General features: G+C 44.0%; 3 protein-coding genes and 1 long non-coding RNA gene across 11 annotated transcripts; 2 read left to right on the top strand and 2 right to left on the bottom strand.

The window, feature by feature from the left end:
- Positions 1 to 578: 578 nt before the first annotated feature.
- On the bottom strand, positions 579 to 2556 carry LOC130531908 (ankyrin repeat and SOCS box protein 12-like). The gene is made up of 4 exons (XM_057044100.1): positions 2187 to 2556; positions 1543 to 1875; positions 926 to 1454; positions 579 to 829 (listed from the first exon to the last, which is right to left on the bottom strand). The coding sequence occupies exons 2-4, from the start codon at positions 1825 to 1827 to the stop codon at positions 684 to 686; spliced, it is 960 nt and encodes a 319-aa protein (XP_056900080.1). The 5' UTR covers positions 1828 to 1875; positions 2187 to 2556; the 3' UTR covers positions 579 to 683.
- A 663-nt stretch (positions 2557 to 3219) lies between these two features.
- LOC130531910 (uncharacterized) lies at positions 3220 to 4930 on the top strand. Of its 2 annotated transcripts, XR_008952234.1 has the most exons (3): positions 3220 to 3777; positions 3862 to 4118; positions 4330 to 4930. It is a non-coding gene; the product is annotated as an uncharacterized LOC130531910 (long non-coding RNA). The 2 variants fall into 2 exon arrangements; XR_008952233.1 differs by having other exon boundaries at positions 3862 to 4930.
- Positions 4781 to 9459, bottom strand: zc4h2 (zinc finger, C4H2 domain containing). The gene is made up of 5 exons (XM_057044101.1): positions 9299 to 9459; positions 8565 to 8736; positions 8285 to 8457; positions 5599 to 5761; positions 4781 to 5448 (listed from the first exon to the last, which is right to left on the bottom strand). Exons 1-5 carry the CDS (start codon positions 9349 to 9351, stop codon positions 5335 to 5337), a joined length of 675 nt encoding a protein of 224 aa, XP_056900081.1. The 5' UTR covers positions 9352 to 9459; the 3' UTR covers positions 4781 to 5334.
- LOC130531906 (moesin-like) lies at positions 8644 to 15993 on the top strand. 7 transcript variants are annotated; one of them, XM_057044093.1, is made up of 16 exons: positions 8644 to 8791; positions 9830 to 9926; positions 10380 to 10427; positions 10588 to 10671; positions 10735 to 10830; positions 11647 to 11769; positions 12072 to 12223; positions 12297 to 12380; positions 12459 to 12605; positions 12759 to 12855; positions 13010 to 13173; positions 13295 to 13425; positions 13587 to 13747; positions 14266 to 14379; positions 14990 to 15223; positions 15634 to 15993. In XM_057044093.1, the coding sequence occupies exons 2-16, from the start codon at positions 9918 to 9920 to the stop codon at positions 15796 to 15798; spliced, it is 1809 nt and encodes a 602-aa protein (XP_056900073.1). In that variant the 5' UTR covers positions 8644 to 8791; positions 9830 to 9917; the 3' UTR covers positions 15799 to 15993. The 7 variants fall into 7 exon arrangements, with proteins under 7 accessions (XP_056900073.1, XP_056900077.1, XP_056900076.1 ...); XM_057044097.1 differs by lacking the exon at positions 8644 to 8791 and having other exon boundaries at positions 9603 to 9926; positions 13587 to 13690; positions 14266 to 14358; XM_057044096.1 differs by lacking the exon at positions 8644 to 8791 and having other exon boundaries at positions 9603 to 9926; positions 13587 to 13690.
- Positions 15994 to 16069: the final 76 nt, after the last annotated feature.

The following is a 16069-nucleotide window of genomic DNA, read 5'->3' as shown; positions in this document are numbered from 1 at the left end:
AGGTGTTCGTCCCAACTGACCCATTAACTGTAGGAGGCATTATGAAAGGAAGGCTTTGAAACACGAGGCAATAATGCGAGGATGCGTCTCAGGATTCTCAACTTTGACTCATCAACTGTGAGCGAGCGCATGAATATGCAGTAATTCATATGTAATGAGACTTATGTAAACATAATCCCCCAGTTGGCCACGCTGAAATTTAGACTGATCACTCTGCTTGCTAACATGATCAAAGATCAAAGACACCCTGCTGTGTTCTGCAGAAACTCTGCCTGCGTGTGTTTGTTCTTTTGAAGAACACACCTGAAACTCTATTTGATTATGTAATAGATAAAGATGGAAAACTTATTGTTTTTATTTTTCTTTCGAGGTGAATGCAGCAGAAATCAGTATTACTGCGGCCTCTAGCGGTCAACCTTGGTGCTACACGTCTCAAGGACAAGAAATTCTCAAACATGGAACCCAACAGGAAATGAACCTTCACAAAGAATACTTAAAAATCAGCTTTATATATTCAAATCACAGTTAACCACAAACCTCAAAGTAATTCTTAAAATAAAATAAAAAATACCGGGACATTTTATAGCAATGTGTAAAAACAAAGAGAATGCCAGTGGAATTAATCAGCAATCAATGAGTAAAGACAGTAGAACAGGTCAGACACTCAGTAGCAAACTTGAGCATCATAAAAGCTCAGCAGTGCTGTGCTTCAGGTACTTCCTCAGCATCAGAGGTAGGTCCAAACTGTCAATCCCAGCCTCCTTATCAGGAAGTGTGAGGTATCTTCGTATCGAAAGCCGAGTCTGCGCCATCAGTGTTTTGGGACAAACTGAAGTGAAGACAAATCAAACGTGGATCAACAAGATTGTTTTTAGGCCGTGACGCATTTTTGTGTTTGTGTAAAAAACTGTTTTCGGCATCTCACCTCTCGCTTTGAGCAGCAGAGCCAGAGCTTCATTCTGCTTCGTAGATTTATCCACAATCAGTGTGGGCAGATACACATCTGCCCCGAAGTCTATGAGGAGCTGGATGTACTCCACCCCACATCCGTACCGGAGACACATCTCCACAACCGTCTTTGGCTGCTTGATCCTGGCCAACATCTTCTCGTCTGTGCAGTTATAGTTGGGGTTGGCTCCGTGGAGGAGGAGCAGTTTAAAGCAGTCCAGGTGTCCATAAACAGCTGAGATGTAAAGGGGTCCTCTGCACGCTGTGGCGTTTGTGGCCCACTCTGGAACTTTGGGTTTCACATCCACCTCTGCTCCGAACCTCAAGAGCTCTCGGAGGACATCGACGTCTCCCTCCCGAGCAGCGGTCAGGACTGGCGAGCAGTTGTTATACTGGCTACCGTTGGGATCGGCCCCGGCCTTCAGCAGCGCGACCACACAGTCCAGATGTTTCCCACTAACGGCGGTGAAGAGCGGAGTCTGAGCCTTCACGTCCAGGCTGTCAACCTGGATTCAAACACACCAGCAGACTGTCAGCATATGCCTGGTGACTTAATCCCATTGCACGCAGCATTACGGCCTGTCCTGATCTCACCTCTGCACCGTGATCCAGCAGCACCTCCAAACACCTCAGGTGTCCCAGTGCAGCGGCAGTACGCAGAGGGGTCACCGGGACGCCCCAGCCGCTTAGAGCATTGATGGACTTCCGGTAGCTCCCCTGAGACAAAAGCTCACTTAACAGAATAACATCATCTCTGCTCACAGCGTTGTTCAAGGCCTGGCACTGCTCGCTGTGCTCGTCCTCCTCCTTTGGCTGCAGCAGAGAGAAGATCTTCGAGATGTCCATCAAACTCATGTTGGCAGCTTGGCCCAAGATCATTTAGCTCCGGGCTGAGGCAAGTCAACGCTTCTCCTTCTGAATCGCCAACTACAAAGGAAGACAGAGCTGTGATGCCGTGGTTTATTGGACACAGTTATTGTGATAATAGTAACAATGGATATTGAAGTAATAAATGAATGCATGTGAGATTCCTCTCACAATGTAATGTATCTATAATTGCTGTTTTACAGGGTAAAAACAAGATAAAAGTGAAATTACAGCGCTAAAGAGCAAATGCGCCCCGATTTATTGTGCTCCTTAAGCATTGGTATCAAAATGGAAGCATTTAATCTGCAGGTCAATGAACAGCAATCATTTTAAACAAAAAAAAGGATGTTTGTCCCAAAACGCCTACCTACCATCGAGGCCTTTCAGGTGTTCTTTCAGTCCAAGAAAAACCGCACAAAATTTGGGGGGAAAAAGAAAAGCAAAATCCACCAAGGCGTGTGAAATACTTCCAGCAGCGTTGTAAGTTCGGAAAAAGTAAAGTGATTTTAGTGTGTGTGTGTCTGTGTGTGTGTTGACGGGGAGTCTGCTCTCCATGGGGGGTGTGAGGGGCTAATTTTAGGTCACAGGAGTGTCTGGCTAAACTTCCATTCTTGGAGAATCTAGGTTCAGGATTATAATTAGAATGGTGTTGTGAGTGTCCCCCAGGAGGACATCAGAGTGTGTGAGAAGCAAAACAAAGGAATAAAGACATTTTAGATTGAGGATTGTGATTGTGGTCTTTTTGCTGCCATATGAGGAGCCCACAAACGATTATTTGTATCTGTATCGTGCTTCCTTCTTTCAGGCTTAGGAAGCCATTTTGATAAATGTCAGCTGCGTGACTGTCAGAGGCTGCAGAGGAGCCAGTCAGCTGTTCCTCTGCCAAACCCACTCATGTCTTCAAGCGCTCCCATGTTTGGAAGCGAGGCTGTGACACATCTCATTCCTTTAGCAGATGGTACACAATCCCAGATTCCTGGCATTGTGTGATATTAAACAATTATATGTGGATAACTTGGTTTAGATTTTGAGTTTTTAATAACAGACTTCCTGAATCCAAATCCAGCAGAGATGTGCTTTGTGACACACACTTTTGACACATTCTAGAAAAAGAAAAAAATATATCTTTATTTCAGTGTGTGGTTGTAAACAAGCCACATATGAGACATGTGTAATATGTGCCAACCCTAAAAAAGTCCTGGGGGAAAAAAATTATATGTAATGCCTTAAATAATACTTTCTTCATGTAATATATTTTTTCTTATATAAATAAAATTGTGTTTTGAATAGTAACACAACTCCTCCCGTTTCCAATGCCCCTTCCCAACCAGGAGGTGGCGCTAGTGACGCGTCAATGGCAGGAAATTCTGCTGTTGTCTTGAGAAGAAGATGGCATCCTGTATACTTTGGAGACGTTTTATACACCTCCATTGTACACAAAAACGCAATCAACAAAAAATGTATATAACTGGATAAAGTGTTATGATTAAGTACTATAGGACCGGTTGAGCTTGATAATTAACGACGCTACCTTTACGATTAAAAAAATGTTTTCGATTAAGCAGCTACGTGTTAGCATAGAAGTGCACTTGTTTGCTTTGATTTAGGAGGTAAGAGATAAACATCAGAACGCGTTCGCCTTCGATGTATTTCGTGCAGAAAGGAGGAGGACAGAGCTCTAAAAGTCTTCCAAAATAATGATTTCTCTTATATGGAGCAGGGGGCAGCACGCCGAGTCCCGCGGGCTTTAGAGAGGGGGGGCATGGACACAGAGAGGCCGGTAGGGGTGAGAACACCGTGTATTTAAGACAATTGGCAGTCGAATCTGGAGTTCTCTGGTCTTCAAATAGAGATTGGAACCACCCCCTCTTCCAGGACCAGCAACAGCAACCTGGGGGCCCCGGGACTGGCCCAGTCCAACTAGACTACACCCTGGAGCTTAAAACTATCACGGAGAAACGGGTAAGTAAGCGGTTCCTGTCATGCAACTTGTGTTAAATGGACGTAACTGAGCCTATCTGTGCTACCTTTGTGGTTTGATGACAGATCGTGGAGGAGCACCGTGACAGGACCATCTGCAGCCTGTTTGCAGGAACATGCTTCCCTGTCCTTGAGTCGTTTAATCAGGAGGCAGAAGACACATCTAGAGTTCCAGACACTACAGTTCAGACTAAACACATACTTTGGAGAACGTTTTGCATCGTTTCGACTGTTGTCCAGCAGTAGATCAACCTGCAGGGACACTGAATCCCTAATTAGGACCCGTCCAGATATAAACGTGTGGCAGGTGTAGGTTGTAACAGGTGCAGCCACACACACACACACACACACACACACACACTGCAGGAGTGTGAAGGTGATAATAGATGCTGGTGCTTTACAGTCAATGCCACAATTTTTTTTTAATAAAAAGAGTATTATAGAAAGTGATTGATGATTCACATAATTTGTCTACTTTGCTTGTGTTGTTTTTGGATGAGTAATTTTATAATTATCTTTTTTCTTCAAATACAGGACTGTACATGTGCAGAATGTCTTGCTGCCCTTCAGTGATGCCCTTCACTGAATCTAGGAGGAACTACTTGGCAGACACATGTAGGTCACAGCAACCTGGGGTTGCCATAGAGGCGACCAGAGAACAGAGTTGCCCTGGCAACAGATGAAATGAGGGGTTACCCTGGCAATAACAACAGGAATTCATTTAGCGAAGCCTCGCTGTCCTTTTTCAGACAGATACGTGCAGACAGCATTACACTGAAAAGGGTGATGGGTCATGATCCTACTGCTTTATTTTTATATTTTTTTTTTTATTGTACTATCACATTCATTGCTGGATAGATCCAAATCTTGATGGAAGACGTGGCTCAGCTGCAGGCTGTCTTATCTTCACACCAATCATTTCTTGGTGTTTTTTTCTCTTTTTTTCTGTGTGTATGTGGAGCAAAAAACGAGCACGCCAGCAAGATCAGTACAAAACAGCCATTGTTTATCATCTCATCAAAGTTACACACACACACACAACACCTCCAGTTTGTGGCCACTGTGAGCACTGTAAACATAAAAACCACATCCTGTTCCAATTAAACCTTTTCAATGTTTTATACTGGCACAAAAACACGCAATGGACGGATGCATGCACTGCAGGACTAAAGTTCTAAATGACATACGATACAATATATAAGGCATCAAACTAGACTGACACACGTAAAATAACCGGGACTGTTTATCACAATCTATTTCAAATTATTGCAGTTACGTAGTTAGGGGCTAGGGAACATACTATAGGAATAACACAATTACATATAAATACATCCAAAGCACTTAAAAAAAAGACATCAGATCAATTGTTGACAATTTATGATCTGGCCATGAGGACAATTTGTCATTCTGGGACTGTTTGTGGAAATTGTCCTGATACACAGCTTCTTTTTAGCCATTTATTTGAGGAAAATGGCTAATCTATGAAAGTGTGGGGCCAGGGCCCTGGGGATTCTACTAAAGGTGTGGGCAGAGCACGAGTTACTCATCCGGCTTCCTCTTGGGCTTCTTCGGATTGCGAGAGCGGCTTTTGGCTTTACACAACGGGCAGATGGGGGCGTTCCGATGAATCTGCTGGTGGCAGGATAAGCAGGCCTAGAGATGAGATGAGGGAGACTGTAGTCATAAAAGTGCTCTTGTGCAGTAGTAATAAAACATGTTTACAATGGTCCCTGTGCACGTGTCGGACGAAGCCCACTGGTTCAGTTTTGGGCTGTCCAAACCAGTTCATAATAACACCAGTACCTTCATGGGTGGAGGCTGCTGTCTGAAGGTGGCTGTTTGCCGTGCATCTTGTTTCCGTGACACCTGGAGCTGCTGAGCAGCAGCTGCGGCAGCAGCAAGGGATTCTGGGATGGGAGGCTCGTGCGGCTCCTTCTGCCACTCCGCTTTCTGCTTCTCAAAGTAGCTGTTCAAAGCAGAGACGGAGGGAACACAGGCAGGCTGGGGTTCTTATTCAGAGCTTCACAATCCTGTCTCGCTTTATTATCTCCACAGATGCGAAATCAAACACAAAGCAGACTTAAATCACACAGGCTCGTCTGTCTCCCGCTTCTTTAAAGCACGACTCTCCAGCAGAGGCGCAGCCATTGTGGAAGTTTTTGTCTGCGTGCATGTGACTGTGTTGGCGGGGGAGAAATTTGGCCTTGGACTTTATGCCTGGTTGGCCTTCTCTCAAAAGTAAAAAACGGGAGAGAGTGAGTGTGATCCTATTACTTTACGGTATCTGGTTTCTTAGATAATAGCTTTGTTAAATAAAGTTGTCTCTGGAGTAATCTAAGGGACTGGGCTTTATCTAACGATGATAAACACAACACCCCGTAAGGGCTTCTTAAACACTCTAAAATCTCCAATCTGGGGTGAAATACATCTGATTTTAGTTATTATTTGTCAAATGCCAGAACTTTGTTCTCGGGGCTGCGAGTAAAGAATGATGTCATCCTTTTCCGGACCCATTATTTTTCTGGTGTCCCAGAACTATTGTGTAATCGGCCAGATATTTAAAATGGGATTAGAAAAGCAGAGATGCTGTCGGCGCTGCACTGAAGCCCAAACAGAACAGGATGGTTGTGTGACCGGGCTGCCGAGGCGGCGAGCGGGCTTTGTAAAGAGACGTGAGCTGGTCATAATTTGCGGAAAGAAGTCGACCGAACACCGTGTACAGAAGAGAGCCAACGACACGATGCTTGAAATGTCATCACAGTATCCAACAGCCTTAAAACCACTCCGTCTGCGTGACCATGAACGTGCATGTGAGACATGAACGGTTTGGGTCAGTGTGTTACTGAACCACAATAGTGCTGCCTTTCCCTGCCCGGGGCTGAAGGCTTCCAGGAGGAAAACCTCCTTCATATTTCCAGAGATATGGATGATATGGGATGTCTGGTTGTCATTTAAACTATTAAAGATTAAACAAAAAGCCCAAAAGAAAACACAGACGAGCCGCACTCGGTAGAAATTAACCTGTTGGTTTACACATCAGCCCGACAACACTAACATCTCCAACCGGACAACAGGAACCACTGAAGAACTCAACTCAGAGATCCGTCTGGAATTTTACCCGACCTGACACCCACCCCTGCATTTATTTGTGTCTCTCGGCTGCTACTTGATTTGCATTTAAACCCTTTTGGCAAGTTTGGCTTCAAACTTTGGATGGTTACATAATATGTGGATGTCCCATTAAAACTCGGAGACCATGAACTCTTCACCTGTCAAACGAGCCCAGATGAGGAGCACAATGTTCCCTATTTAGACCTTCCAAACACTCCCACACGTTGCTCCACTACGTGTGCAGCAATCATCATGTAACCTGGTATTAAAATCTCCAACCTTCCCATTAATGACAAACCTTCCGAAAATCCTTTTAAAAAAGAAAGTCTAGAACTGATGGTTATCAATCTAAACGTTCGGAAGCGGCGCAGGAAATAAGCTTCCCTGTGGCATCATCCCAGCTCGCTATTCCACTTCTCGCCTTTTTCCCGGGACCTGAATAACAATATTGTGTCTTTTTTGTCAAATCAGGAGCACAATGATAGTTGCTCAGCCTGGCGCTGCTGCTGCAGCCTGAAGGATCATTAAATGTCTAATACTATGAGGTAATGGCCACTCTTTGGAAGAGCGCTGTAGTTTAAAGGCAGGCAGAGCTGCATTAATTGTTTTAAGGTTATGGATGTGAAGTCATTCTGGCTGGTGTAACTGGCAGCACAAAGGAAAGGTGGAAGCCTCCACACGGCAGAACCGACCAACGATTCTGGCTTTTCCCCAAAATTACTGAAGACTGTCCACTAAATCTAATATCAGATACAGAAATTCAAGCCAAACTTTACAAAAAAAAATCTTCAAAAAGCCTCAACAACCTTTTAAAATGGCATGAAAACGTTCAGATATCTTTCGTGTGCTGCCCTCTTGTGGCACAACATCCATCGATCGTGTGTTTAACCCTACGTTTTGTCTCGACAACCACATCCAGCTCTACGTACGGCGAGAAAAGTGACAAAACTTCAGAGAGCAGGTGATATTTTCCAACCATTCTGGAACCACCACGGCCTCCGCTAGCGATTGCTACCAGCTCCCACTCGTATCAAAGCTCCTCTATTGGATCCCTTCCCTCTGTTTGCTGTAAAGTGATGAAATCCTGTCGTCCAAATCAATAAAAGTGACCCCTCACATACACCAAAGTGTCATTTGTTGCAATCTATTAAGAAAAAATACCTCCATATCGAAAGCTTCACAGGAACATTTGACACGTAACATCTGTATTTGTCAATCGAATGATTTTCAATGATAATGCGGGTAAAAACTATCTTTTATGTGTTGTCAATAATTCTCCTGTTGGGTGTTGTGGTAAATTAGGTTTTAACAGGTGGCTTTTGAGATAAAATTGAAGATAAAAACTTGTGCATGTCCGTGGATGTGTGCGTATACTGACTCCAGGGAGAGCTTCTCCTCTTCTTCGTTCAGGTTCGGAAGTCTGTGCAGACCTAAAGCCATTCTGAGGGCATCAACATGTTCCTTCAGGGGCTTGTACTCATCGTGCAGACGACGTGTTGTTTCCAGCAGCTTATTCAGGTCGTTCTCTGACTGCTTTATGGTGCTCTCCATCTGGGCAGGAAAAAAGAGGTTATTTTCCAGCAGTAATTACATTACAAGCTAAACTGAGGTTTGAGTCCTACCTCTGCAGAGAAAATTGTTAAATCGCACTAACTCACCACATTTATATCAGCATGGATGAGACGCAGTTCTTCCACATGAGCCATTTTCTCTTGGAGCAGCAGGTCCATCTCTTGCTTGTACTCTTTCAGATGCTTCTCCTCAGATTCTAGAGCCTCAAACTCGATCTTCAGCCGAGACTTGATCTTCTGCATCTGGACAGTCTTGTTCCTGCAGCCCGCGACAGAGAGAGAAGAGCAGATATTTCCTTGACACACATTTTACTGTATGTATTATAGCTCAAAATGGAGAAAACCTAATGAGTATTTAGCACCGCTATTAAGGAAGATAAGCGATCGCTGCAGCTGTCGGTTAATATTAACTGTTACATTCATCAAGCACGACTCAAAGAGGACATCTGTGGGGAAACTCTGTCAGGCTGGCTAGCTTAGTAGCTAGCTTAGCCAAAACAATTAGCGTTGCACATCTGGCGTTTTGCAGACACGCATCTGGGATGGTGCACATAAGTGATCTGAACATGCACTGCGACTGGAGTTACGTGACTGTGTATCTTTCGGTCACTGCCATCAGTTCATGTTCGAAATTAGCTAAAATACCACAGCGTAAACCATTAAAGGTATGGTTGGAGGATGACAGGCTAGTATTCGCTAGCTCGGTGACAAAAGCGGAGGAACGGGGGCGCTTCTTTCTAGCTGGCTAACGCTAAGCTAAATACCGTTTTCCTCTCTCCGTGCCAAACATCTGCCTGCCATCACTTTATTTCGCGTCTTACCGGATCTCTAGGATGTTTTCTAGTTTGCACATGATTTCTTGATCGTCCGCCATGGTTTGGCAGCCCCTTGTTCGGTCGGTTAGCGGAGTTACAGTCAGGCCACGGTGGTCCTCCTCTTCATTAAAAACACAATAGGCGGCGGGAGCGCGCACACAAGGACGCGCCCGCAAAGTGAAACGTTGCAACAGGAGATCGCAGACAGTGTTTACTAATTTAAATAGGATGCAAATGGGAGTTATTAACAGTTCACACGTTTATCATTAACACTGTGGCCAATCAGACTTAAATGTTACCTTGTACACAGCGCTTTAAAATGAACAGAACATGCTGGCGGGGTCAGATGCTTACAAAATAAAGACTGTTCCTAAGTGGGTCTAGCCGAAAATATCTTGTGTGATTTAATCAATTGAGTGGGGAAACGAGAAATTGAAGGTTGCCTCTCAAAACTGCGAGGGCCCCGGGCTGCACTAGATTAACTAAGAGAACTAATACAATACAAAGGCTCTTTCACAGTCACTATAATCCTTGTAGGTATTGCAAGAAGGTTCATATGACTTTGCAGAGAAAAGACTCCTCACACCTCTGAAGACGTGTTGTGGCTGCAGATTAAAGAAAACAAATGTCTACCGTGAGTAGCCGTCACTCTTTTATAGCTTCATTTTAGACTTATTTTCATGCCAAGATTGAATGTTTCTAATTTTTGTGGTTTAAATTTGTGAATCTGCTCTGCAACTAAAGCTCATCAGTGCGTCTGTCCGCACTAACTGCAGCTGAACCGTTATCCACACAAGAACAACGTTCTTATCACAGTCATTATTGATACGTCAGCTAAAATACTGTTCTAACAAACTTCACACGACAGAATGGTTGATGTTACAGCATTTGGTGATCATGTGAGACAGCTAAAGATATTAAAACAAATATGTTTTATAATCAGGAAGCAGGAAAAAGTGAGTAAAGTTGGACATTCAATTGCATGTAGCTGAAGCTTTGCTGTTATTTCTGAAAGGAGTGGTGAATATTTATGATTGGTGTAAAGAACTGTTTAGACTGTAATGTGGGCTCCGTGTTTTGATTGTAGTCCCCACCAACCACTTGTGATTGGATGCTCCTGGTTGAACAGAGACATGTAAGGAATCCTCTTTTTGGTCATTTTGCCGTCAGAGAACCAAGTTGCCCCCGACAACAAACTCAAAGATTTCAGTTGCCTTCACTGACTGCTGCTCCTTCACGCATGACAGAGCACCAAGTGTCCTCCTGAATTTTAGCGTTAGTCTTTTTTCTGGCAGATAAATGTTCGCGTAACAACCATGGACGCTGAGCTGGAGTTCGCCATCCTGCCCAGCACCACCGGCAAACAGCTCTTTGACCAGGTAGGCCGACCACGGCGGCAGCGTCTGTTTGTCCGCAGCTAAATGTGTGTGTTGTGTGTGTAGATAGTGAAGACCATCGGACTGAGGGAGACCTGGTTCTTTGGGCTCCAGTACAAGGACAGCAAAGGTTTCTCCACCTGGCTCAAACTCAACAAGAGGGTGAGGAGTGTGTTCATGCCTTCTGGACTAAAAGAAAACCCTTTTAGGATCAATGTTTCATCAGTTACTGCGTGATTGAAGGCAGCGAGAACCTTCAGCATCGTTTAAGCTCCTCACTGAGGTTTTAAATGACCTGTTTTTGGTCAATGTTCTCTTTCATGTTAGGTCTTTGTGAGGTTCAGACTGTTTAGTAGAGCATTGTGTCAAACTGCTAATAACGTCCTGCACCTGTAGTTGGAGTGCAGCAGAGTTCTGTTGTTGGACCCTGGACCTTTTACCTTAATTAGCTTCCACAGTGTTGCATCGTCAGAGGTTTTGGAGTCAGTCATCAAGTAGTTTTCTACCACGCCTACAGGAGTCAATAAATATCAATATGCTTTCTAATATTTGGAGGTTTTCCAAAGTACCTGAGTTAGATGTTGGAACTGAATAGAACGTTTAAGGAATTTGGACTAAATTTGCTCCAGCATGCACATCAGATCTCATGATGTCTGAGATCCGCCACCAGCTTCTCAAACAGCCTTTTCACTTTAGTTGATCCAAGCTTTTGTATGCAGACTTCTCAGCTGTCGAATAAGCTGCTGGGACAAAAATATTTTATGTTTAGCATTTGCATCCTTTTTATTGCTTTTTAACCACAATTCTCCATTTAAATGATCATAACTCTCTTACTCCTGCTACTGCCACCACTGCTTTTATTGCTAATAATAATGATGAGAAGAAGAAGATAATAATTGTATTATTGTGGTTGTTTTTGTAGCTTTAAAACTCATTATTACCTGCTTCCTCCTCTTGGCATCTCTCTGCCGTTCCCAGGTGACAGCTCAAGATGTGAAGAGGGAAAATCCATTGTTGGTCAAGTTCAGAGCGAGGTTTTTCCCTGAAGACGTTGCTGAAGAACTGATCCAGGAAGCAACACAGCGTCTCTTTTTCCTGCAGGTGGGACGTTTTCAAATTAAATGAGGCTGTTTCCGATTCCTATTAAGTCAATGTCACCAAGAATTCTCATCACGCCATGAGAGCCAATCAAAACAACATGATGAAACGCAGCCGTAACAACCGTTGGGAATTCTATTGTGACTCCCACAGATGCTTTGAACTCTTTAGGGACAGGGACTCATATGAGTCAGAGAAACAGGCCCAGGTTCATTCAAGGCAAAACAAACACCAGAACTCAAATGGGCCATAGTGTAAACGCGAGTTATTTATAAGTTTATCCATTATTTTGATTATTTTTTTAGGTCAAAGAAAGCATTCTGAATGATGATATATACTGCCCACCTGAGACGGCGGTGCTCCTGGCCTCCTACGCGGTTCAGGTGAAACAAGGAGACTACAAGAAAGACTATCACGTACCAGGATACCTTTCAAAAGAGAAGCTGCTACCACAAAGGTGCCGCCAGCTCCTGATTTTCATGTGGAAAATTGAAATTATTTTCAGGTTGTAACTGGTTGGTCTCTAATAGAGTTTTGGAGCAACATAAACTAAATAAGGATCAGTGGGAGGAAAGAATCAAGGTTTGGCATGAAGAGCACAAGGGACTATTGAGGTACTGCAGACCAGAATTTCTGTTTTTAATCCTAAATCTTAGAGCTTTCCTTGTTGATTTAATCCCTCCACTTTGCAGAGAGGATGCCATGGTGGAGTACCTGAAGATAGCCCAGGATCTGGAGATGTATGGGGTCAACTACTTTCACATCAAGAACAAGAAAGGCTCTGAGCTGTGGCTGGGAGTGGACGCCCTCGGCCTCAACATTTATGATAAAAAAGACAGGTACTCCACCAAGTGTCAGTAGCATTATTAATGCGTGTGCATTACATGATGTTAGCATGCTGTCATTAGCACTGCAGTATCCAGAGATCATGGAAACATCTTTGGAAAGCTTTTATTCTCTGTTATACTATAAATTTATACTGTATTTTGCAGGATGACTCCCAAAATAGGCTTCCCCTGGAGTGAGATCAGAAATATTTCCTTCAATGACAAGAAGTTTGTTATTAAAGCTATTGACAAGAAGTCTCCAGTAAGTAGAAACTCTTCTATATTTGGTCCTTTGTGGTATTTTGTCCCCAGGATGTTGGAGTTATAAGCTGGAATATATCCAATTTGTTTTTGGCCAATCATTAAAAAACAAAAAGCCACATAAACTGCTGATTATTTAATATTTGTGTTTGTAGGACTTTGTTTTTTATGTGCCCCGTCTTCGCATCAACAAACGCATCTTGGCCTTATGCATCGGGAACCATGACCTCTACATGCGCCGCCGCAAACCCGACACCATCGAGGTGCAGCAGATGAAGGCCCAGGCCAGGGAGGAGAAAAGCAAGAGGCAGATGGAGAAGTAAGCCACAAAGGCGTACTTTGTCAGGGTTTACAATCTGTTCTCTGCGCGTGGAAAAAAAAAACTGTCACGAGATGAAGCTATTTTTCAAATGTGTATTTATGCACAATTCTCCTGTCAGGGCTCTGCTCGAGAGCGAGAAAAAAAAGCGTGAAAATGCAGAGAAGGAAACAGAGAAGATTGCTCGGGAGACCATGGAGCTGATGGAGAGGCTGAGACAGATAGAGGAGCAGACAAAGAGAGCTCAAGATGGTCTGACGAGTTTCTGAATGCACGCACACACGCAGTGAACTCTCAATTTCACTTCCACTTTTCTGCTTCAGAACATTAAAATAAGGCCATATTATGCAGCGGGATTTGTGCCACAAAGCAAACTTATCCTGGGTGAATGTTGGTGTGTGTGTGCGTTTCAGAGCTGGAGGAGCAGACTCGCAAGGCCCTCGAACTAGAGAAGGAGAGGAAAGTTGCCCAGGAGGAGGCTGAGCGTCTGGACCAGGAGCGCCAAGCTGCCGTGGAGGTGAAGGCTGCCCTGCTGCAGCACTCTGAGACCCAGATCAAGAACCAGGAAAGCCTGGTACTGCTGAGAGGAAACGGGGTTCTGCACCAGAATAGTGTACAGGACAGTGAATCGTGATGTCTAGAGCTTTTCTGGCTCTGTTACCCACAAAACCGAGGGCTCCTAGTATACACATGAGCACGTGTACGTAGGCTGGTTGGAACATTAGATCAACTAAAAGTAGAAAAATGAAACAATTTAAAATCATCAGGGGTTCATTAAGTGAGATTATCATTGAACAAAATGTGATCACCATCTGATCACTCTGGTCTCTAAATGTGATCGTGAGGAACATTTCAGGTAGAAACAATAGCAGCGTTGTGCCTCACCGTATCAAAGAAGTGAAGACAATGACAATCAAAGCTCTCAGAGTTGCACATTATCTTGTTCTGGATTCACAGATGCACATTTTCCTCGAGACACACGTGAGCAGCCTCAGACAGAGCACAACGACCTCAGACACGAAGTACCCAACTCTCTTCCTCTGCGTGTGCGTGTGCGTGTGCGTGTGTGTATGTGTGTGTGTGTGTATGCAGGCCACTGAGCTGGCAGAGCTCACCTCCAAGATCTCCCAGCTGGAAGATGCCAAGAAGAAAAAAGATGAGGAGGCAAATAAATGGCAGAAAAGGGTGAGACTTAAGAGGAAACGGGTGAGATAAGATAAGAGATACATTTTGTTCATTTCACAAGCAAGGTCAGATACAACAAATATGCAGAAGCGATAAAAATAAATTCCAACATAAAATATAGGGATGGAATGTAAGAAAAAAAATGGGAACATCTGAAAGAGCTGGGAGTATTTGGATGTCAGCTGGACTTCAGAAACTTCAAAAGTCATTATTTCAGCCTGTCAGATGTGTGGAGTGAGTCTGGTGTCGATAATCTACTAATGTTTCAAATCTGAGCCAAGTTCCTGATATACTGTGAGTGTAAGACCTCAAGGTTTTCCCGTCATGGACACATCGTTCACGTCTATGGTAGAATGACTGTTCTTGGTTTGATATATAATTATTAATAGCACTGAACATTTAACACAGCTCTGAATAAAGTCGTTTTAAATAAGTCCCATTAAGTACATGGAATCTCTTTCAAATGATTCCTCCTCTTTATTATCCAGAAACTGTCTCAACTGCAGCTTTTGAGTGAATTTATCATGTATCAAGTTTCACAGTTGAAAATAGCAACCGTTGTCAGCCTTTTGGATGGAGACCAGCGCGGCCCGACTCCATCGTTCCTCTGACCTCTCTCTGTCCTTGACAGGCCATCATGGTCGAGGCTGATTTGGAGCGAACCAAAGAGGTGCTGAAGACCAAACTCGTGGGGGTCCACATTCAGGATTCGGTCCCCTCTCACCTGCAGGAGCACGACGAGACGGACGAGAGCAGCGCGGAGGCCAGCGCCGAGCTGACGGTTCCGGGCATGGTCCGAGACCGCAGCGAGGAGGAACGGGTGACCGAAGCCCAGAAGAACCAGAGGCTGCAGAAGAACCTCAAGGTGGCGTTCAGAAAATACTCACTTGCTATTTTTTACCCCTCCTAGAGGTCAGAGGTCATGTAGTGGACAGCAGTGGATGTCGTACAGAAACCTGATAACTGCTGCTTTACATTTGAACATGCTCAACACACACACACACACATATAAATATATATGCAATGTTAAAATCAATATGAGCGCATTTAAATATTCTGGGTTTCTCTCGTGTCACAGATCTCATTCAGACTATTCAGCACTTTTGCAGCTGCACTAGAATTATTCTGTAGCTCCCAACCAGAACAAATCGGGACGTTGCTGTGAGAGCTCAACAAAAAAAATGGAGTTAATAACGATGGACAATAGCGCGGAGCAAAGGCTGCGCAGGGCTGATTCTCCTGAGAATTTCATTCTGCGGCTGCGTTCTCTTTCAGTTCCTGAGCACCGAGCTTGCTGCGGCAGTAGACGAGAGCAAGAAGACCCCCAATGACCTGATCCACGCCGAGAACGTGAAGGCGGGCCGCGACAAATACAAGACCCTCCGCCAGATCCGCCAGGGCAACACCAAACAGCGCATTGATGAGTTTGAGTCAATGTAGTGGCTCTTAAAAGTGCAGATTATTGTAGGTTAGATCACTGCTTGAGGTCACTTTTACTTCCAGACTCCTAAAACAAATAATGACATGTTTTTCATACACAACAAATGATTACATCATTAGTAATTACATCATTCAGCCATTTTACAAAGTGCAAATCAGGTTCATAGAAAAAATAAAAGCTGATTACCATCCTGAGATTGATTTTTGTCCGAATTGACCTTCTGTGTTTTACTTGTGCTGACCTGCTGCAGAATCTCACCACTGCAGCACA

This window comes from Takifugu flavidus, chromosome 9 (assembly GCF_003711565.1).
Source record: "Takifugu flavidus isolate HTHZ2018 chromosome 9, ASM371156v2, whole genome shotgun sequence".
Classification (NCBI taxonomy): Eukaryota; Metazoa; Chordata; class Actinopteri; order Tetraodontiformes; family Tetraodontidae; genus Takifugu; species Takifugu flavidus.
This window is presented reverse-complemented; position numbering and strand designations above follow the sequence as displayed.